At 40.6% G+C, this 22,745-nt stretch overlaps 1 protein-coding gene across 1 annotated transcript in view; it reads right to left on the reverse strand.

The window, feature by feature from the left end:
- Positions 1 to 4,055: 4,055 nt before the first annotated feature.
- Positions 4,056 to 22,745, reverse strand: part of Il5ra (interleukin 5 receptor subunit alpha) — a 30,320-nt gene continuing 11,630 nt past the window's right edge. Inside the window, exons 7-10 of the mRNA XM_004629548.1 lie at positions 21,059 to 21,197; positions 8,287 to 8,380; positions 6,676 to 6,760; positions 4,056 to 4,142 (exon numbers count right to left, since the gene is read on the reverse strand). Coding sequence (XP_004629605.1) covers positions 4,056 to 4,142; positions 6,676 to 6,760; positions 8,287 to 8,380; positions 21,059 to 21,197 — 405 coding nt within the window. The remainder of the gene's footprint in view (positions 4,143 to 6,675; positions 6,761 to 8,286; positions 8,381 to 21,058; positions 21,198 to 22,745) is intronic.

Consider the following 22,745-nt stretch of genomic DNA (forward strand, 5'->3'; position numbering starts at 1 on the left):
TCTCTCTTTCTCTCTTTCTCTCTTTCTTTCTTTCTTTCTTTCTTTCTTTCTTTCTTTCTTTCTTTCTTTCTTTCTTTCTTTCTTTCTTTCTTTGTAATACTGGAATTGAACCTAGGCCTTTTGCACCACACAAAATTCTGAGCCATTACTTGTTAGTTTTTTGAGATCAGGTCTTGCTAAGTTACCTGATTTGGCCTACAACTGCCTCAGCCTCCCAAAGCACTGGAATCACAGGTGCACATAACCATGCCTGACTTGAAGTCATTAAATACCTAATTCAAAATTCCAGGGTCTGTGGAGTGTGGTGGCATAGGCCTGGAAGCCCAGTGCTGTAGAGGCTGAAGACAGGAGGATCACTACGTGTCTGAGCTGCATACTAAGACCCTGTACCAAACACATTAAAAAAAAAAAAAGTTGGGCTCTCTGAAAATCAAGGGCTCTGAAAGTCAGGCAAGGGTTTGCTGCTTTAAGTTTTATTTCATTTGCCAAGCTCTCCTTTCCTTTTTCCTGAGAGGGAATGTGTGCTTGTGCATGTGAGGCCCGAGAACCAGGGCTGTGTGACATTGCTCTTAGAGGTGCTGGCAAACAGCACTAATACAATGGGATCTTTCCAGAATAAAGGGCCAGATTATGTGTCAAAGAAGTAAAAAAAGGAGAGAAAATTCCATAAATGTTTCTGAAAGTTTACCAAAATGGGTTTGGTACCTAGAGCATAAGCCGTAGTATAGCTATTTGGAAAATTATGCAGTTCATGCACCTTGCATCAATCTTTAGAACAAACTGAGACCAAATAACTAGCATTTTAAATTGGCCCAATTGTGCCTCCTGTATTCAGTGGTTAATAAATAAGAATTGAGTGCATATTGTGTGTCAAATACTGTGCTGGGCCCTGGAGAAATGGAGGTAAATAAAACCAAGGATTCCCTCCTCAAGCGTCAGTGAGGGAAGACAGAAGCACACACATATTTGGAACGTGGTGTGAGAAGAGTAGCCAGGTAAGCATATGTATGAACAGAAATGTTTGACTTGTGCTTATTTCAAAGCCAGCTTACAACAGTGTGAAATTCAGGCAAACACAAATATTCTCAACACTGTCTCCTCATTCACATGCACAATAGAATGATTTTCATTTGGTTTGTTTTAATTCTCAAATTGGTTGCTGTTCTCTAAAAAAAGAAAAAACAAAATTAACACATTAAAACCTGACTTTTAAATCCATTAAGCTACATACAGATAAAATTATTGGTCCAGGTCCACATGCCAAATCCAGCTTCCCCCCCTTTTTTTTTGTAAATAAAATAATACAACTATTGTTCAAGTTTTGTGCAATAATGGAAAAGAATGAGTGAAATAGAGATTACATAGTTCAAAAAGTGGAGAATATTTACCATCCTCTAAATGATACACCAAAACTTTTGTTGATTTCTTTATTCATTACCCACCTCCCCCTGGTTGTGTTTTTTTTATTTTATCACGTGGCAGGAAACATTTTTTTAATTTTAATAAGTAAATTGTATCACCTGACACACTTCCATGTTGAAAAAAGACCCATGATAAATTTGAAACAACGCACATCGACTATTTCGTGTTGCCATTGACCACTAGTAACCAAATGCCAAAGTTTGTGCAGCTGCAAAGAGCCCCAGGCTCAGACACTGCAAGCTCTCAGATGCAATCTGTGGGCAGGCGCACTCAACATGGCACCTGCAGGATCGCTGGCCACCCAAGTCAGGACAGGAATGAACCACAAGGTGACTCATGATAGTAAGTTTTTCAGTATTCGAAGGGCTAATGGTGGTTAATCTCTGCCATAACCATACAGTTTTAATCAATGAGTCTGCTATTAGAGTTCTGTAATATTTACTCAAAAATAATTGTTTTGTAATCAAGCTCATTTTATAAACTTTCCTTTGCCCCAGCTAAATTCAGTCAGCAATTGATTTCTTATTCAATGTTCACAGACAGAAAGGTAAGTAAAACAATGTTCTTAATTTCTGATTGTTTATGCTGTGAATAAGATGAAAAAGTTTTACGAAATGTGACAATAGAATTAAAAAGAAGGCGAGCTGGGTTGTGTATGCCTGTAATCCCAACACTTGGCAGGCTGAGGCAAGAGGATTCCCACAAGTTTAAGGCCAGCCTGGACTAGTGAGACTCTGTCTAAAAAGCAAAAACAAACAGAAAAAGAAGGTACCCAGCTAAGAAAGGCTTTCTTAGTGTGAAGTAGAAATTTTTGTTGTGAAGAGCTCTTATCTATAACAAAGTTTTGACAAGATGAAAAAAGGTTGAAGAGGCTTTTCTCCTTTGAAGACCAAAGTAGAATCACTGGGGGAGGAGATACTATAGTGCTCACGGAGAAATGGTACATTGCTAGGTGAGGGGTGGGGGAGCGGATTTTGGCTGCAGAGCTATGGAAAAGTGAAGTCATGGTGAATGTTTTTCTTAAGAACCTTAATTTGAAGGTAACGAGGCATTCCATGAATATTCTAGAGAGGGTAATTCAAGCAGATATGCCTTTAACGGAGAAAATACTAGAAGCCTAGATTTCAGTTCAGAGTCTGTTGGTAATAATTTTAGCATGACATTAATAGTGAGGAGAGAGAAAGGAAAAATGTAGGAAATAAAATAAAGAATAGATATCTCATAAATATACAGATTTGAACCATTCACTGTCATCTATGTTAAACATATCTCATTCTGAATCACATTTACAAACTTACCTAGTTACTAAAACAGAGGCATATGATGAAAATACAAGATTGTCTTTTAATTTGATATCAAATTCTAAAGGAAAAGTTTTCAAAAAGTTTGTACTCTGGAATTCAGTTTATGAGATATGGAGGCAGAAATAGCGACATCGTCATTGTCGCAAAGATCCTCAGGCTAACATTAAGTCCTAGTCTAATTAGATTCTTCACCTTTACCCGTGCCATCAAAGATTGTTTTCAGTTAACTGTTCTTGCTTCCAGATATCCACTTTTTCTTTAGCACCTAGGGTTTATTAATTCCACCAACAGATGGTCCTGACACATACAAGTCTCACCACGAAAATGTTTGGATTTTTAATAAGGATGTTCTTTGCCCACGTGAATTCTTCCCCAGCCTTGCATAAATAACTTGAGGCCTGAAGCATTTCAGTGAGGCTCAGGTGGCCAAGCTATTGGCAAACATGAACTTCACCCTCCAATTTTCCCCACATTGTCTCTCTGCTACACACAGCAAATTCCAAGAGACAAAGAAGGAGATGAGGCTAAATCCTTTGTGTACAGGATGTCTTGCAGAACAAGTATTTGTTTTAGATCCTGTGGCTGGGAAGGCTCCCAAAGGAAAGATTCTTCAACTTATGCTGGTGGGAGCTAATATTGTGAGCTCAGCTTATATCAGCCCTACATGATGGTATTTATCATTAAATGAATGTTCAAATTCTCTGATTTGCCATTATGAAATTACTACGAGCAAGCTGCCTAGTATGAACCATTTCTGAAGCTCTGTTCTCTTATACAAAAATTTATACACAACTTTACCACATCACCATAAAGAAATCCAGGTCATGGTAGCCTCATGATCAGACACACTGGTATCCTAGTACTTCCAGTTGCATTCTTCAGAGAACCTGTTATCCAGTCTCCAATACTGAAGGCCTTGATTTCTACTAAATGTTGTTGAATTCCCAGTAGATGAAAAGTGGTGTGCAGTGGCAATGCAAACAGCCAAACTGGCATTGGCAGAAGTAAGCACATTTGACATTAGCCTTACAAATTATCTCTTGTGCTGGAAAGGTTGAGGGAAGATGTGAGGAGGTGCTGTCATATACAGCGTGAGGAGAAATCCCATAGGAAAACATTTATCTTAATCAGTCACTTGGACGTGAGCAAGGAGACTTTTGATGAAGCATTCACATGTTCAGAAGAAACATGACATATGTCTGAATGTCTGAATTATTCCCTTGAAGATTGAGGTCCGTAAATTATGAGCACCTCTCAGCTATAAAACTATAGTCCCTGTTCTTATCATTGATACATATGTGAGTTCATTTGAAAGTACCATAGTGACAATCAAAACGCAGAACTTTCCAAGATTTCAAATGCAGGCTCTTCTATGTAACTTATGGCTTCAATTTCTGTCTCATTGGGACCAGCTTTCTGTAAAAGAAAATGTCTTCCATTAGGTGTCTCTCAGCAAGCATCTCATTTCTTCAAATTTTTTAAAGTTGATCTTAATTCCCCTCTTGGGCTCTCTAATTCCTCTGTCTATGTGTGAGTGTGTGTGTGTGTGTGTGTGTGTGTGTGTGTGTGTGTGTGTCTGTCTGTCTGTCTGTCTGTCTGTCTCTCTTTCTCTCTCTGACTTTGCCCCTCTCCATTTTTACTGGAAATTTTATGCAAAGAGAATAAGTTGTCCTGAGAAACCAACCCATACTAAGCTTTGCTATTAACCTTTGCTAAACCATTCAGTCTACTCTATGACATTGTAAACATGAGTTGATTTTAATTAACAACCAAACTCAAGCTTATATAATAAGTTGTCAAGTCAGTTTCTTTCTCCAAACCTAGGACATAAAAAGAAATCTTTTAGGACTCTGTAAAGAAATTAAATAACAGCATTAAGATGGTCCATCAAGAGACCAGGACAAATGATGGCAACCTGCTCTTTAAATCTATTGTGTTCTGTTTTCCATAGCAAAGAAAGATATGCAGCACATACTCTGATGAACCCTCTCAAAGTTCCACAGGAGACACACTCTCCTTCCCAAAAGCCTGTGGGTAAACAAAACAGATGGGCCTTTCGCCTCAATTAATGAAAACAGAAAGATCAAGCCAGGGACAGAGAGACTTTTCTCAGCTTTATTCTTTCTGAAAATGATCACAAACACCAAAACTGCAAAACTCTAATGAAAGGTCACAAGTTATTGAAACTCCACACCTTATTGAGATTTTCATAAACCTTCCCTTTTTTCCTATGACCTGTCACCCTATCCTCCAGCAATTTGTATTACTTTTTTGAGAGGAAATCTAAATTTGTTAAAAAAAAAATTGCTTGATCTAAATGAGGGATCAACAAACTATAGCCAGATCTGGCTTGTTACTGTTTTTTTAAATACCATTTTATTGACATACAGCTCTGCTAATTTTTTTAGCACATTTTCTGTGAATGCTTTTAGCTCTGTAATCACAGAGAAATAAGATGAAAAATAAACTATTTGGCCTTCAAGTACTTAGTATGTGGATTTTTAGAGAAAAAGTTTGTTGACCTGTAAGATAACAATTCAACTTATGGATTAATTCAGTAAAGTTCAATGACTATTCACTGAAACTCACCAACACTGCTCAGAAATTAAAGAAAATATAAAGATATATACCATTTTTGCAGATTACTCAAACACTGCTTTTCCTCATGTTATACAACACAACTTACAATTCCAGCTGTTTTGCAAAAAAAAATCATTTTTGGAGGTCTTACTAGGTCTTCAAGTTTACAATAAAGCTACAGTAAGCATAGCAGGGTAATTTTGCCAAAAAGATGTACTAATAAACCAAAGAAAATAAAGTGATAGTGTAGTGATAGACCCACATATACATAGACAACTGCTTTTTGACAAGATGTCAGGACAGTTCCCTGGGGGAAAGGATAAGGTTTTTAGCAAATAGCACTGGGAAGATTGGAGAGCCACAAGTAAGTGACCAGCTAAGCTCATGTGCTGAATGGTGAGTAGGACTCTGAAAATTCATTTTCGGGGAAGCATCTTTCTGTCTTAGTTCTTTCCCTGGTTGCTGGGAAAACAAAAAACAAAAAACTTGAAATCTGAAAATTAAAAAAGGAGTGGCTTTATTTTTAGCTCAGTTTGTAGTGCAGTTCACAGTTGGCTGGTTTGGCTGCGAGATGGCGTGGCCAAGGGGCACCAACCAGGGGTTTGGCCAGGGTCCCTGGCTGAGGAGAGCTGCACACAGCCCAACAGGCAGGGTGCAGAACGAGATAAGAGGTGGCGCAGGGTGGAGGACAAGCCCTTGCAGGTCATGGCCCCACTGCCTCACCTCTACAGGGCTGACACATCTCCTAATAACTATCAGCTGTCAGCACCATGACCCTGTCACCTTCCTACAGTCTCAACTATGACTGCATGCGGCTTGAGGGTGGGTTTGGAGCATCTAGACTTAAACCATAGCACTTTCTCTCTCCTTTTCTTAATATTGTTCATTTCTTTTTTCGTATAGTAAAGTTGCCTTGAAAATTCTTTACTGACTTGCAGGAACATAGAAAATTTAAGCATTAGAGTTAAGCAGAACACTGGAAATTTTCATCTATGCCTCTTACTATACACCAGAAAAGGAAGTTGAGATTCCTAGGGTTAGAATTGTCCAAATTCACTTAAAAGATGACTGATAGAACTAAGCCTGATGACACATGCCTGCAATCCCAGCATTTGGGCAGCTGAGGCAAGACACTTGCTGAGTGTTCGAGGCAGCCTGAGTTATGAAAAAAGGCCCTGTCTCAAAAAAGCAAAACAAAAAAAGAGGAAAAAATTATGGCTGATAGGAAATGAAAATTAAAATTTTACTGTTAAGTGAAATAACAGGCTCCTGGCCTCCTGAGAAAATCCCTGCTTTATAAGAGAGAAAATCAAAAATCAAGGCAGCTACCAGGGATTTTAGGACATGTCACAAGAACTTGCAATATTACCTCCCAGTTAGTGGCCACAATGAGATCTTTGATGCTACTTTTTGGTGCTGGTACTGGCGGAAACAACTTGGGCCATAAGCGATATCTGAAAACAGAGTAAGGAAGAAACTGGGTAAACATATACTCTAAGGTGACCTTAAGTCTACGACTACTTGTTTCATAAACTCACAGTCTTCACTGGTCCAAATTCCCCAATATGTGACATCATAATAGTAGTTGAAGGCCCTTGGGTGCCACAAGGTTGTGATGTGGCTTCTGAATCATCCACAAACAATCAAACAGTTACTGTCACACATTTGTGTACACTGCTGAGCCTCATTTCTGAAAGTGAACTGTAAATGTCCAGGATCCAGTGCTTCTCCATTACTTATAATCATAGTTGTAGCCTCCTTTTCCAGCTGCTCTGAGTCATACAGTTTTGTTTCTTTTGATTCCTTTGAACTGTGACCCCCAACTGATTGACTGATGCTGTCTAAATGCAACATTTATAATAGTAAATTTGTTCAATATGTTCTACATTTTGAAAAGGCCAAGACAGACCATGTTCTTAAAGATGTTACTAAAAGGAACTTTGCCTTAGCTAAGGTAAATGGAGAATGTTTATGGGATCATTTGTGGGGGCCCCCAGAGAGGAGGCCACATTTGTATATTTCTAGGCTTTATTTGTTACTGGCTTTTGGGTCCCAAAGAAATCCTTTCCAGAGTCTTGCTGTCCTGAACAAAGAATTAGACAAGATACACAAAAAAGGTAGAAAAGAAGTAGGCTCTGCAAAGTAACAGCAGGCTGTTGAAAAGGCTCAGGGGCTATGAGAATACTGGAGGGGAGTCTTTTGTATCTGGAATTCCTAGAGAGCCTTCTGTCTTGTGCATATACGGCATTTGGGATGTTGGCCTATCAAAAACTCGACCTGGTGCCAGATCGAAATTGTCCTACAAAGGACTCACTTAGTTTTGCACCAAAAGTAGACGAATTAAAGATAGCACTTTTCTGATTGGTTCCCAGTACTAGGCTCAGAAGTTGCAGAGTCTACTTGTGCCATAGGTCTCATGGCTTGAACAGATTAAGCCCACGTACTTGACCAGCTTTGCCCCAGCCCACATCTCTCCTTCACCATCAGGCACTTGGAGGCCAGGTGATGCAAGGGCTGATTAGGAGCTGGCCCTCATGATGGAGGATCATGCTGTAAAGGCAGCATGGTGAATTCAGCCTCCAATATGCTGCCTTCCTTCACCTGAAGTATAACAAAGAGGCTCACGCTGGTGACTTAACAAAGGTGAACACATAGTGATTGGGTAGGCTGTTCAGGAATCAAGAATACAAAGGTGAAAACTTCACAGAAGTCAGTAAGTTGTTGAAAGTTTTGAGAAAGAGTGTGCAGCGGCCGACAGCCATGCTGTGCTCTGTTCAGTTTCTGTACATCACCTTGTGATGTTTTTCACTTCTGATTTGGCCTGTACTCATCTCAGAAAAGCCTTCCCAGATTAAAAAAAAAAAAATGCTGTAAATTCCCCCTGATAAAAAGAACTATCTCTTGGCTGGTAGTTGCACAGTAAGACTCAGAGGTCAATACTCAGGCCTGACTGGAAGCACTTAACATAAAGAATACTTACATTCTGCAGAGCAGTAAGGAAATTAGGGAGACGAAGCAGAGGGTTGCTGTAAGCGTGATGAGAAGCCATTCACTCATGGGCTGCTGCTCATTTCCTGAGTGGGGAAGAAAAAGGAGACAAAATTCAGAGTCAGAATTAGGTGACAATACAAAGAAAGACCAGGCTCAGGGCATCCGGAAGCTTGATTCCGGGCTACAGGTGCTAGATGACTCTAGGAACAGCTTTATCTTCCTGAGCTGTTCATGTACATAAGGCATTTGGGGATGATGAAATTTCTCATCTAAAAGGGGGAAAATACCTGTCTTGTAAAGTTTCTGTGAAGGTGAAATTACCTGATGACAGCTCACTTTTAATCTGAAAGTAGTGTTTATTAAATCAATCAACAAACAGTAGAGCCCATTCTGTGTCCTTTGCCAGGTAGATCCCAGATGTGCTGCCTCATAGATTTAGGTGAGTGATAAGGTTTTACATGAAAAGTAACAAAAAAAGTAAGCCTACTTAGTAGCCTAATTGGATTTCCATAAACATATTTTTACAAAGATGGAAATAAAGTATGAGAATATACTCATAATTAACAATGGACATTAGAGTCTGCTATTTAGTGTTTTTAAATCCTGTCCTCAAAGAACACTTTATTATTATACCAATTCCACAGACAGGAAAACAGAAGAAAAATTTTGTTTGTCAGTACAGAAAGTATTTTGTTTATAACTTTTTCCTCTGTCTAAATTTGCTGATTATCTACATTCAAAGGATAGATGCTTCATTGGGTTTCAGTGACAGAGATGGCTAATGGTACTTGGATTCAAGAAAAATCTAAAGCATTCACTACATGGTTTTCAGGGAATTAATGAACTTATTAAGCTGCCTGAATTACTTTCAGAAAATAGTGCAAATCCTGTGTTACCTCTCTGAATACCTCCTTCCTCTCTGAATACCTCCTTCCTCTCTAGCTTCCTGAGGACTCTTGTTTAGGCTTATCTTCTACCTCCCCAAAGCTTTAGCTTTTTCTTCCCACTTTCAAATATTCATAGAGTCCTCTATCCTGAATAAGCCATGACTGCTCAGCCATCACATCCAACTGTCCTCATTTTTTACGCAGGAGATTCAGCCTGCTTTATTTTCTAATAACTAGTGACATGGTCTTAGCTGAAGGCAAAAGACCATTAGTTTCTTTCCCTAAGTTTATTTTTCCTGACCTCCTTCCTACGGTTCAGACTGGAGAATGACTGTGAAACAGGGACACTGGCTCTTTTACTCAAATGTTCCCCTTCCTTCGTGTCATTTCCTTCTTCTCATTTTAATTTCAGCTGGCTCTCTCAGCTCCTCCCTCAACCCTTTGATATTTTCAGCTGCATTCTCTTCTCTGAACTTTGAAAAGTTTGTTCATCACAGCTTCATCTTTTAATATCACAAAATCTTTTTCCAAGTCCTTATCCCTATCTCTTCTCTGACATATAGCGGCACATCCAGATCAGAACCTTCTGGAAGATAAAACCCAGGTGAGGTTTCTCAGAGTGGACAGTAGTCAGAACCAAACACATGGTCTTCTTTGCACCAGAACTGCTTTCACTGCTTTCCACTTAGGCCTGTTTTTCCAATGCCCTAAATCCAAATTCACACAATCACCGTGATTCTTTCATCTCTAGCCCTTGCCCCTTTCCACTCTCCCTCTGTAACAGTCACTGAATAACCAGTCTCTAATGCAAGAGCAACATGCCTTTCACTCCTGTATCCCTCCACACCTAGTCTGGAGACCTGGGTCCTAGGCCAAGCTTGCTGGAGGATCATTCTGGGCAAGCAAGGTAGTTGAAATGTAGGATCCTCAGATCTCTCCCATACTTATGCCTTTTCTAGTACCACTCAGGCAGTGTAGGGCTTTGACCCTTTGTGTACACACACCTTTAACAAAGCTGCCTCTAGAAAAGTAGTGCATTTTCATTGTTAAAAGTAGCAGTAAGCTATAAAAAAAAATCACAGAAGATCACTGAGAGCTTATTTTCTATACATTCTCCCATACACTTTTCTAAGGGGCTATAGGTTATCAAACATTATGTGAAGTATGTAAGAGTTTGAATTTAGTCCTGACACCAATGCTTCTAGATTGCCTATGTTATTCTCACTATAAAGATGGAGAGGCTAAAGCAGAGGACAAAATAAATCAGCTGAAAATATAGCTCATAGGTGGGAGAGAGTAAAAAGTCAGTGCAGGCCTGGGCAGGCAGCCTACCAGTTACCCAGATGCATGAATCCAAGTCCACTCCTCTCCCCCTGCAAAAGTGAAGGTGAGCTGCATACTCCAGCACTGCCTTCACTTACTCTAAGCATTTCCTTGTCATCATCTTTGCAGCTGAATATTCTTCACTGTAGGGAAGCCTTGTTTTGTGGATCATTTCCCAGCTGTCAGATCCAAGTGTACAGGTCCCATATTTAATCAAAGGTGGCTGCTTTGCAAACTATGTTTCCTCCTGATATTCCCCAGGTTCCAGCTGGTATGGAATTATATTATTAAAAACATGACTAGACTGCTTTTCAAAGTTTAATTTTGAAATATGTTTGTTGAAAACAATAATTAGCCACACTTTATAAAATGATAGAAAGCACTCCTTCCATGAGACAAGCCATACATTTTCCCAAATCCCACTAATACTCACTGGTTTTAAGTTTTATATTCAGTTCTCTAGGTTGGACATGAGCATCCTCTTAAAATCGTGTTTCCACTTCACTTGCTCATAGCTAATATGAAGAACAACTGGTTCCAACTGATAGTGTCAAATCAAGGACTGTCTCCTTTTATTTCCATGACTGGTTGTCTGAATAAAGGTACAAACCTCATTTCCCCAGCTCTGAAGCCATAATCATTCCATACTCTTAACCAGTTTGAAAGTGGAAACTCTAAGCTCACAAACATGGATGTGAATTCATCAAGGAACTTTTAAACAATAAAGTTATTACCTAGCTTACACCTAGGCTTCACAGCAAAGGTCTGGGTCTTACCGAAAGAACCAGTGGTGTTGTAAAGGTTACCAGGGTTACACACTCAGTCATCCCGGTGGCTCAAACTGTGCAGTACCCCCTAACCTGATATGTCAGGCACTGATAATGCTACCGTTTTCTTCTGGCCATGATTACAAAAGTCATTTCAGTTAAACCACTCTCTAGCTACTCAACTCAGTTCTCACTTTCTTAAATGGAGATTCTCACTGAATTAACAGTAATACAGTGGCAATGGATTGCTTTTAAGTCAATGAAAAAGCCAGTGATGCCTGCTACAGAGTGGGCTGCAGAAAGACTTGGAGACAGCTGACGAGTTAGTCATGTCTCTTGGCCTGTTCTCCAGCAGCCGAGGAAGAGCCAAACCCTGGAGCACAGTGCATTAAAAGCTTTCTCGTACTCACTGCTGAGTGGAAATTACCCGCAAGTTACTTGCTACTCATTTATTTGTTAATGAAAAAAATAGAGAATCTGTGATTATAAATCAGTGAATTCCCCATTCAATGAGTACACTGAACACTAGAACAGGGCATAGGATCCACCAACAGGGTATACGTTGGGGTCAAAATAATTAACAACTCCAGTGCTCTCAAACGGGATGGTCCTTTTATATATCCTTAATTTGTATTCTGTAGTCTCTGGCACTTGCTAAAAATCTAAACAAAAAGCAACAAAGTTTTATGTGCAAGGTCCTGCTTTCAAGTTATTGTAACTTCCTTGAAGCACAATGCCTTGTCTGTCATGAAAAATACAAGATGTTTCTTTTTAAGACATCGATGAACACTGTCATTTGGTCACACAGAGATGAGTTTTACAAAAGAAGTTCACACAGCTTGTTCCAAAGAGGAAAAGCCCTCTGGACTCTCTACTTCATTCCTGGAGAGACTGTCAATTTAGACAGTTAGGGAACTCAGCTGTGTGCATTCCACGGTTCTTGACATTTTAACCAGTTGCTCTTGCAAGTAATCCAACTGATGGAAACTTTATTGTTCTGCAGCTCAGCAGTGGATATGGAATGGAATGGGATGGTGATAACACAGGGCAGGAAGCCCCTAGGCATGGCTCTGCTTGGTATCAGCGCTGCGCTGGCTGCCTCGGGCACTTTGCCAAATCACCTCTATCCTTGTGCAGTAGCCATGTTTGCTCCGCAATTCTCTGATCTGCGTAGTTCAGACTGATAGCTCTGAGGAGGTGAATTCGATTTGGAGGCCTGTTGTGCCTTAAGTTGTGCATACAAGTATAATGTTCCAATGCTCCTATATTGATTTCTGCTTCTGATTTTGGACTTACCAATAGGTTTGAAGGGAAAGGAGCTGATTAGCAAATTGATGGAAGCAGTCCTGCTGTGTTGCTGCAATCAGCAGGTGCTGGGAGAAGTTTGCATGGCATCAAGAGGGCTGGGTAATTGAGAGGATGTCAATATGTTAGTCTATGATACAGGGTTTAACTAGCTTCCTGTGGCTCCACTCTGGTTGGAGATTGAAGCTGTGGTGTCACTCAGAAAGGGAACCCACAACTGTAATCACAGGCTCATAATGCCAGCAAAAGTCAGAGGGAGACTTTTGTGTTGTGAACTTTCCAGGGCAACTTGTCAAGTGGATCTTGAATTCTGCCTGCAGCCTCCATGAAGAAAACGGAGTAGCCCAAGTCCAAGTATAAAATACACAAAGCTGTGTTCATGTGGTGACAGTGGGATCACATGACTCAAATATGGCAAGGTAATAGCATCTGGATACTGTGTACAGGTACCTGTGTTCATTCAGGACTGAAGGGATGGCCCCCAGCACTGTCTGTGTTACCCGCGTAGGAATCGACACAATGGAGTATAAAAGGGACCCACCCACGAGATTTCCTTTCCTCCCCAAGCCCTCCCAACTGCAGCAGGGATACCTGCCTCTGCACCTCTGACAGACCCAGAACGTTTCCCTGTGAAAAGCTGCTGAGCCTGTTCTGTCAACCTGTTACAGCAGGTGTAGTCATCACAAACAAGTGACCCCAGAGCATGAAGGTTTTAGTCCTAGTTGTGCCTCTGGCTACTAAAGTGACCCTCATCATGATATCTACTGCACCTTCTGTTTCCTGCTTTGAAAAGGGGGATAGAGGAATAAGTGAATTACTGCATCTAAAGTGCTTGGCACAATGCTGGCATGTAGTAGGGGCTCAGTAAATATTTTCTTACTTATGATTAGGGTTAAATACATTGTGTCAGAACTACAAAATCCAGATAGTTTCCCTAAATACTCAAAGCAAGATCACAATTGGAGTGTTATCAGAGTCTCAAAATACAGATAATAAGCTCAAGCCAAGAGAGATAAAGACTCACAGAAAATTCTAGATACTAGGAAAGATAAAGAGATCTAAGTTACTGCTTGTCAAGAATCTTAAATGAAAATTAATATTTTAGACAATTAGGAGAGCAACATTTAGACAAAAGGAGACTAAAACGTCCAAATACCTGTCCCTATTTCTTCTTGGTCTAGATGGAACATCAACCTTTCCTATCCCCCAGCCCTGGCTGCTCCAGCATGCCTCATGCTCCTGCCTCAGTTTCTGTAATTGGGATAATAACTTACCAGACAATAGAACTTTCCAGAATATAGGCATGGAGCTGGTCTCTTAGATGGGTTCCAGACCTAGGCTTCCACTTAGTTGGTGGATAACTGGGCATTTATTTTACTTTCATATGTTAGAAAAGCCATGTTTATGTCAATGCACAAGATAATGTCAGCCAGTATGCCAACCACAGGGCCACCAGTGAGAGTCCCTCCTGCTGAGCGTGTGTTCCCTCTAGCAGCCCCATCACAAGGCAGAATGCATGCAAGGATGGTATAGACACCAAAAAATGTGGCCAGGCCTGGAAACAATGGCATTTCCCCACTCCTGGCATTTGGGGACTGAATCTGAAAGCTCCCCCATTAGTCCTCTATTAGGGCAGTGCAACAACTGCAGGGCTAATATCATACTCTCCTGCTGAAAACTGAGCCACCAGGTGGGGTCTAGCCAGGCTTGACAGGAACCCGGGTAAGAGCAAGTGGCACAACCGAACCAATTACAGTGTTTACCTATCTGAAATCCCCTACTTGCAAAGAAAAACCCAGAACCATAAGGTCTGACAGTCTAAGGTAATGGAAGTGGGGTTTTCACATTAATTGGCCACCTATTAAGGCTTTTCCAACAGTCTTGCCACTGTGTTGACTCAGAGGCTTTTAGCTCTTACCTGAGGAAAACCTTGCAGAATTCTTTTACGAAGAGCTCTAGAGAAAGCTAAGATAGGCCTTCTTTCTTTGTCCTCATTTGCCATCTGCTTTACTGCAGTGTAAAATTTAGAAAGAAAAACCTTATGGGACTGAGGGAGGGAGTACACAGAGAAATATAGCCACAGAAGTGAGAATGGTTAAGTTCCGTTATTTGAATATTATAGGTGTGTAGAGATGAATGTCCATTTTGCATCTGTGTATTCAAAGTGGTTAGGATAGATATATAGTTACATTCTCTTAATGAACAGAGTGATTTGTTCTAATGGTGTTTGTAAATAGGATATGATGTCCGCATCTTGTTCAGCAATTAACCACTAGGAAGAATGTATGCAATGTGTTCATTATTGAAACTGTCCTACCAATTGGATTTGAAACTGTCTCATTGCTATTTGTTTATCAATAAAATTATGGGAAAAAAATTAAAAAAAAAAAAAAAAGAAGTGAGAATGGGGCAAGGGCTGGAGGTCTGGGGCCTTGGAAACTATGCAGGATGGGGCGGGGGTGGGGGGGGCTCCTCCATGCGGGGTTCCTGGGTGACTCCATTCCCTCCATCCAGCCTTTAATTCCATGCACAAAGACAGACATCAGGCTTCCTCAGTCATCAATGTCATGCAAAAGAAAAAAAGGCCTGGGAGTTTCCTTCGAGTGACTTCTCTTTCATTGCAGCACATATTTCTGCCTGCCATCCTCACGTTCTGCCTCATTCTCTCTCGGTCCTAACGTAAGAGAGTTTAGATGTTCGCATCATTCTTATAGTCCCTACACCAGCTCAAACCATGACAAGAGAGCAAAGGCTGTAATTTCCACTGAATAAGGTGTCTTGTTCCTGGATAAGATACCCCAAAAGATAGAAGATACCCCAGTCAGCCATAGTCGCATGCCTGAGTGAAGACTGGCTGAACCTTGTCTTACTTCATTAGGCAAGTGTTGTACATCTCATGCTTAAAGAAAACTCTATAAAAATACCTTCTAATTGATGCCTGATAGTGCTGCCATATTGGTCCTGGCCATCAGATAGGGGAGCAAATGTTAAGGTTTGTTTGAGGGACAGTTTTTGAGATTGCGTGTGGGACCCATCACTGAGAATCATGTCTGAGCCTGACCAGGGACACAGCTGGAAATAAATGCAGTCAGCAGTCTCTTTTTCCATGGGGAAGGATGAACTGTGAAGAAATCTATTGTCATAATTGCTTGTTTCACACTTGGCATTTGAGCTTCACGGAGAGGAGAAAAGATGAAAGCTTGAAAAAAACAAGAAGCTTCACTAAGATCTGACTCAGGGAACAAAAGCTTTCAGTAAACAGATGATAACCATGATAAGAAAGGAACAGAAGAGTCGGAAGTTAAGAAAGTTTGAAAAGGAAAAAGTCTCATGAAAATTGGGAAGTGCCACTCCTGAGACAGAAACTAGCTGATGAAGGACAGCCGATAACAAAACTAATAAAGTAAAACCACTACTTCACTGGGGGGGGGGGGGAATCACTCACTGGATATCCTAGAATGGGAAGGCACATCAAAGGCCTCATTCAGGGCAGGCACCCTTTGTGCCTGCTGGCTTTGACCAGCAGATCAGGGAGGAAATGTGTATAATCCTGCCCCACCTCATTAATCCAACTTAGCTATGTCTCATTGGTTATGAAATAATCTTGGACTATAATGGGTTAATTTAGTTAATTGAATCTATTCTAATTTGTTAATTGGCTCATATGTCACCTATTTGAGGAAATTATACATTAATAGCCATTTCTTGGCTGTTTGACAACTACTGAGACATTAACTATCTCTGGACCTTCATTTCCTAACCTTAATTAAAATAAAGAGGATGGGATTAATATGTGTAAGGAAGGGGTGTTATTTGAGTTGTATCTGGGAATGAAAATGGAAGAGGAGGGCTCCAGGGTGCCATTTATAAGGCAAGGTAAGAGAGGAGAAAGAGTATTAAAAGGAAATGAGTGTTTAGCAGCAAAATTGCCTGGTAGACTGCAAGCTGAGCATAATTATTGCTGCATCCTCAAGGGGTGAGGAAGCACCATGCAAAATGTCCCCAAGAGGCTTGGACTTCCTATTATGTTTATTAATCATCTGGATGAAAATGGAAGGTCTGCATTGATTAAAATCACTAATGACCCTAAACTGAATAGGGGAGTAAATTCCAGAAAGGATGGATTTATAAGGTGAGTACTAATATTAATCAGCTCATCTTCATGAAATGGGTGGCAGTAAATGAAATGGGATTTGCCATAGATAATAGCAATGAGGTGCACCTGGGGGGAAACTATAATGAGCCCAGATCCAAACTAGGAAGCTGTTATTTAGGAAATAATAATGGTGAGAGCGAGCGAGCTCTGAAGGGGAGAACGAATCATAAATTTAAAACAAGCTTAAAAAAACACTCTCATGATGAATCATAATTTCATTCTCAGCACTTTTGTGGCACTGTTGGCAGCAACTGGAGAGTGTGGCACTCACATTTTACAGGTGAAGAAACTGAGACCCAGAGAGGGTAAGTGTGCCGGGCTAGACCTGGCTAGCCAAAGCCTGCACGCTGCTTACTGTTCTGTCCCCTGAAGTAGTGGCAGAAGGTCATTACTCCCTACAATGACCTAAACTTAGTCTGAGACTCCTTTTCAACACTGTATTATAACCAGCTTTCTGATAATTGAGCTCAGAAAATACTATCTTTTGCCATCTCCAACTTAGGTCATAAAGGTAGATGTTAGCAGAGTTGTGGCTAAAACCTGAATCTCCTGATGTGTCATGTTTCCTTCTCAACCCATGAGTTCTAACTGTAGAGCATCACTGACTGTAGCTGTAAAACTCATGAAACAATAAAGCATAACTGGCTTCTCATGATGATGACCTTAATATCAAGCTTTTTGTTTTAAGGTCTCTTGAGAAACATTTTTCAAAAAAAATCTCTGAAAGTATGTGTATACTAGTGTTACAAAGATAGTTAGAAATATCAGTGGAGGCTAATGAGTTTTGTGGACTTGAGAAATAATATAAAATATTCTTAAAAAGGAACCCACCTAATGCAAATAACAAAAATTAGGCTTGTACTATTGACATTTGACAAAATTAGTAATCTTGTTAAAAATTCTGAGACTGATGAATGTTTCTTCTATTATTTTCCCTTTTAGGACAGTGAGTAAATTTTATGTGCAAGTGAAGCAGTTTTTAGGGACATCTTCTGTGTGCATGGTCAGTTTAGGTAGGTTAGGGTAACAACCTGGGGAGGAGATGAAGGTAGGGAAGGTTACCTTCAGCTGAATTATGAAGGTGAGTTTGGCCTGTTCTAAGGTTTGTTCCTTTTTTTTTTAATCCTACTTTTGGTTTCCTCAAGAAGGTTTGTGTGATGTTGACACCAGACCTCTGAATGATGTTAGTGCTTCCCCATAACGTTGTGCTGGTTGTGCATTGCGCAACACTAGGGGGTGCTATTCTCCTGTGGGAAATCTGCATTTTTAAAAAAAATTTTTTTATTTTATTTTTGGCAAAACCAGGAATTGAATTCAGGCCCTTGCCAGGGAAGCACTTATTCCACTGATCCATCTCCCTGGCCCCTGCAATGAGTTTTCAACAGACTTCCTTTCTCAGGTCTCTCATCTTTCCTAATCTTTGACGGAAATCTATCCAATAATGTGCAAGATTTGACAAATCTCCATGGCTCATTGACTAAGAAGTTCTTGAAGACCTACCCAAAGCCAAAGTGAATGCATTACATCATGATGATTTTAACATGTGCCAGAATCTCTTCTTAACGGTTACGATATGTGTCTAGATGTCTCCCCAAAGCCTCACGTGGTCATAAGAGGAGATTTTCAGAAGTTCCATGTAGAGTGTATAATGCTGAGATAAGGTTTGTGATGCTGGGATCAAGGATGTATGGTTACTAAGTTAGTCTCCTGATTGGTTAGGAATAGTTCTGGGTGTGGATTATGAAAAGGCCCACATTAGGTGTGAGTGCTACCCACCCCAGGGGTAGAATATGTGCAAGAGAAAGAGGGTTGCTTGCTGTTGCTTGCTGCTTATTTGCTGCCTCACTGCTTTGCTGCCTTCTGCCCACCATGAACTGTTTTTTCTCTGTGATGCCCCTCTGCCACTGCACTCTGTTTTGGAGCCAGCCAACTGTGGACTAAAACCTCTACAAACTGTGAGCTACACTAAACATTTCTTCCTTTAATTTGGATTATTGAGTATTTTATCCCAGCAGCAAAAAAAATATAACTAAGATCCTGTATACTTCAAATAATCATGCAAAGTGCAGGGGAGATAGCTCAGCAGACTAAGCACCTGCTTAGGCAAGAACAGGGACTAGGGTTCAATCCCAGCCCACATGCCACTCTGGTCCTGCCCCAGGTGTGCTGAGCTGGCCACTGAGAGCTGGTTTGGTGGCTCATGCCTGTAATCCCAGCACTGGAGAAACTGAAAACAGGAGGATCACTGTAAGTCCAAGTTGCATAGTGAGACCTTGTATGAAACACTTAAAAAAAAAGAGACATGCAAAATCCCATAAATTAATGAGAGTTGGTGAGTCTAGCTGTTAGCACAAGAGTAGCTATCAGCAACTCTTGCATAAAGCTTTAATCTGTTCAGTGCCTTACAGCCTGCAGGACCCTGCCACACCATGCTGAGCGCCAAGAGGTTAGGGGCCATTGGCAGCTAACCTAGCACTGAGCCCCACCTCTGGCACTGGTTGGCCATTCACTTATGCAAACTAAACTTTTCAAACCAATTTCCTCATCTGAAAACAGGTTTGTTTATAGTGCTAACTCAGATAATGCATGGGAATGATTGCAATTCTTGGAAATAGCTACCCACACCTGTGATCTGCTAGCTTTGTTCTATCTTACCACAGCATAGGCTCGAGTGTCCTCTTATCCTGAAAATGAAAGCCAGCAGAGAGAAATGATTTTTCCAAAAATACACCTTCAGCACATGCCATGACTAGGTGTTAAGTCTGGGCTTTCTGTGTAAGACTCTAGTGTTCTTTTCTCTTCTCTGTTCTTCTGGACTTAGTCAATCACTTGACTTCAAATGTTTCCATATCCAGGCTGCATGGTTATGGCATATACATAAGAAACAATTCTCATTTCTGTAACTGTCTTCTCTTAGAAAATGCCTGTGCTTGCTTTTTCCCAAGACACAGACATAATGGCAAATAGCATGCAACAGTTTTTATCTTCAAGGTGTAAGGCCACATCCCAACAACCTGCTACATGGGGGATATCAGGTTACCATCTGAAGCAAAGTGAGCCTGGCAGGGTGCCCTTTCATTGGGGTCCACCATCCAGTAGCATTATCCTTCGAGGATCCCACTAACAGATAAGGTGCTCATTTACCTGACGAGCAAACTAGTCAGACTGACCATAAGTCAAAACAGTTGCAGAGCCAACCTAGGAGCCCACGAGATGTCTACACCTTCTGTGAGAAATGAGTCTGGGTTTTGTGGGCTGTGAAGATGATTCTATTTTGAAATCTTCTTTTAGAGGAAAAGGCAAAGGATGAATTCAGAATTAGGTATGGGAAAATTGTAGCGATGAAGAGCAGATCAGTGATCACAGAGGTCAGGGGCGGAAGGGATAGTGAGGTGTGTGTATTTGTAAAAGGGTGACACAAGTGATCCTTATGGTGATGATCTGTTTTGTATCCTACCTGAGGTGGCTGATTCATGAAGTTAAGTGTGTGCTAAGATTCTCCAGAGCCACATCACTGGAAACCTCAACATACAGAGATGGATACACATACAATTGATGGACTTAGTTTTCTATTTATTATACTGCACTACAGTTTTGCAAGATATTACCCTTGGGAGAAAATGAGTCAGAGGAAGATGGGATCTCTATTTTCCTACAACAGCTTCTAAATCTAAAATGATCTTAAATTGTTTAGTCTAAAAGTTTGGGTAGGGCCAGTCATATAGCCAGCTTAGGCAGATGCAGGGACTGGGTTTTTCCCCCAGTGTGCCCTGCCAGCCCTGACTCTGGGGCATGCTGAGACAGCGAATGTGACTGGGTGTGGTGGCATATGCCTCTAATGCCAGCGCTTAGGAGGCTAAAACAAGAGAATCACTATGAATCCGATCTGTGTAGTGAGACCCTGTAGACCCCTGTACTAAATACATTTTTTAAAAAAGGAAAAGAAACCCTGTCTCTAAAAAACAAAGAGGGAGAAGAAAAAGAAATTCTTAGGCTATGACTCATTAGCCCATGGAGATGTGTCAGATCTGATGCTTATAAGGTAAATTTTCACCAAAGACCTGGAAAGAGAGAGGAAATTCCCAAGAAACAGAAAAAACTAGGAGGGAAAAGGAAAAACAAAGAACAGCTATGTGGCCTAAGAAGGGCTTGTGCTCACAGAAAAATTGGGTGCTTAAGTTTTGTTGGCTTCTTGGCAAATTCACCTGTGGTAGAAAATGTAGTAGACCAATAGAAGAACAGGCAAGCTGACATGCAAAGCCATTTCAAGACCCAAGAGAAGATGTGTGTATTTTCTGGGATTATCTATTTTCAGAAACTCACCCACATGAATAGGTTGACTCCACTTGCTCCATAGCCCCATGGCTCTACACTGAGGGCTCACGGTTGCTCTCACTTGAATGGAGTACTTAGAAACACCATCAGTTGTGGAGATAAATGTACTGGTGGTTGTCTTTTCCACCTAAAAATTAACATTATAAGATTCTCTAGAAAAACCACTTATGCCAATTATCAGCTTGAGAGGTCAGCTATAGGTATATAACTGTAGCAAGTAATTAAAAATTCAAAGTGACACATGATAGTTAGCTTATTACATACAGACTGCTATCAGTGGTGTGTTGGCAATCACCCTTCAGAGAATGCTATCTCATAATCAAAATGAATGAAGTGCTCATTTGTAGGGCCTAGGTGACGTCCTCTGGGCCCAGTTGATATTTCAGAATCAGAGACTGGAGTAGCCTTTACCAGCACACACAATCCCCTTTACCTTGTTCCTCATATTACACAGTGTTACAGTTTCCAGCACATTCGGCTGGAGTCAGGAAACCATGACCTCCTGCCTGATCTTGTGTAGCTGTAAACTGAGAATGGCTTATATATTTGTAATGGCTTGGAAATAATTAAGAAAAATATTTCATGTGACATGAAAGTTATATATAATTGACATGTTAGTATCCATGGATAAAGTTTTACTGGAACACAGCCTCATACATTTGTGTATTGTCTACAGCTGCTTTTACTTTACAATGGCAGATCTTAGTCACTGCAGCAGAAACTGTATGCTGTGCAAAGCATAACAGACTCTACCTGCTGTGTAGTTCACAGAACTCTGGTATAGGAATATCTTAAAACAACAGTGGCCAAGGCTCTGGGGAGGGAAGAATGAGGGGCTCAGAGGAAAGCAGAAAGAGCAGGGATCTTGAGTTGAAGATGGACAGCCCTGGCTCTATCTTCAGTAAACTGCAGGGCTAATTCTTTAACTTTACTGAGCCTTCATTGTCTCATCCGTAAACTTGGAATAAGAATACTCAAGTCAGTTGTGTGCGGTAATCTGTAATCCCACCATTCCTGGAGGCTGAGGCAGTGGGATCAAAAGCTCCAGCATAGCTTGTCTCCCAAAATAAATAAGGGAGAGGGCTATAGCTGAGTGTAATGGCCTTGGGTTTAATCACCAGGACCAAAACAAACCCAAAGGCATAGATGATTGAGTTAATTTAATTACAATTGTCAAGCCAAAAGCTAAAAATATATTAGCTTAAACCATATAAAAATTGCCAATATTGAACCATTTTTTTATCTGTATAAGGAGTGATTTGGGCTGATTTAATATATATTCAGTAAATAACAATTTGCCATAGGCCCTTTAGATTTACAATAGAGTGTCTCCTGTTAAAACGACATTGTGTTCTCAAAACTGAGTCTTTCTGTTTTTCTGTCCTGGTCAGTGTCACAACCATCTAGCAAATCTGCTAAGCCCCAAACCAGAGATAAGTCTCTAACTGCATCTTACATCTTCTGGATGTGTTTCTCCTCTTTTTATTCCTGTCCCATGGCCCCTGCTTATTTTAGCTTTTATAAATCATTTGCTTGTACTTGGGCTGTAGCCACTAACATACAGCTTCACATCTAGGTGGTTACTTGCCACATATACCCAGCTACATAAATGATTATTCCCTGCAAATGTTTTCATATTTCTGTCACACAAAACCCTTCATTATTTCTCATTGTA

Source organism: Octodon degus, unplaced genomic scaffold, assembly GCF_000260255.1.
Source record: "Octodon degus isolate 3935 unplaced genomic scaffold, OctDeg1.0 scaffold00030, whole genome shotgun sequence".
In the NCBI taxonomy this organism is placed as follows: Eukaryota; Metazoa; Chordata; class Mammalia; order Rodentia; family Octodontidae; genus Octodon; species Octodon degus.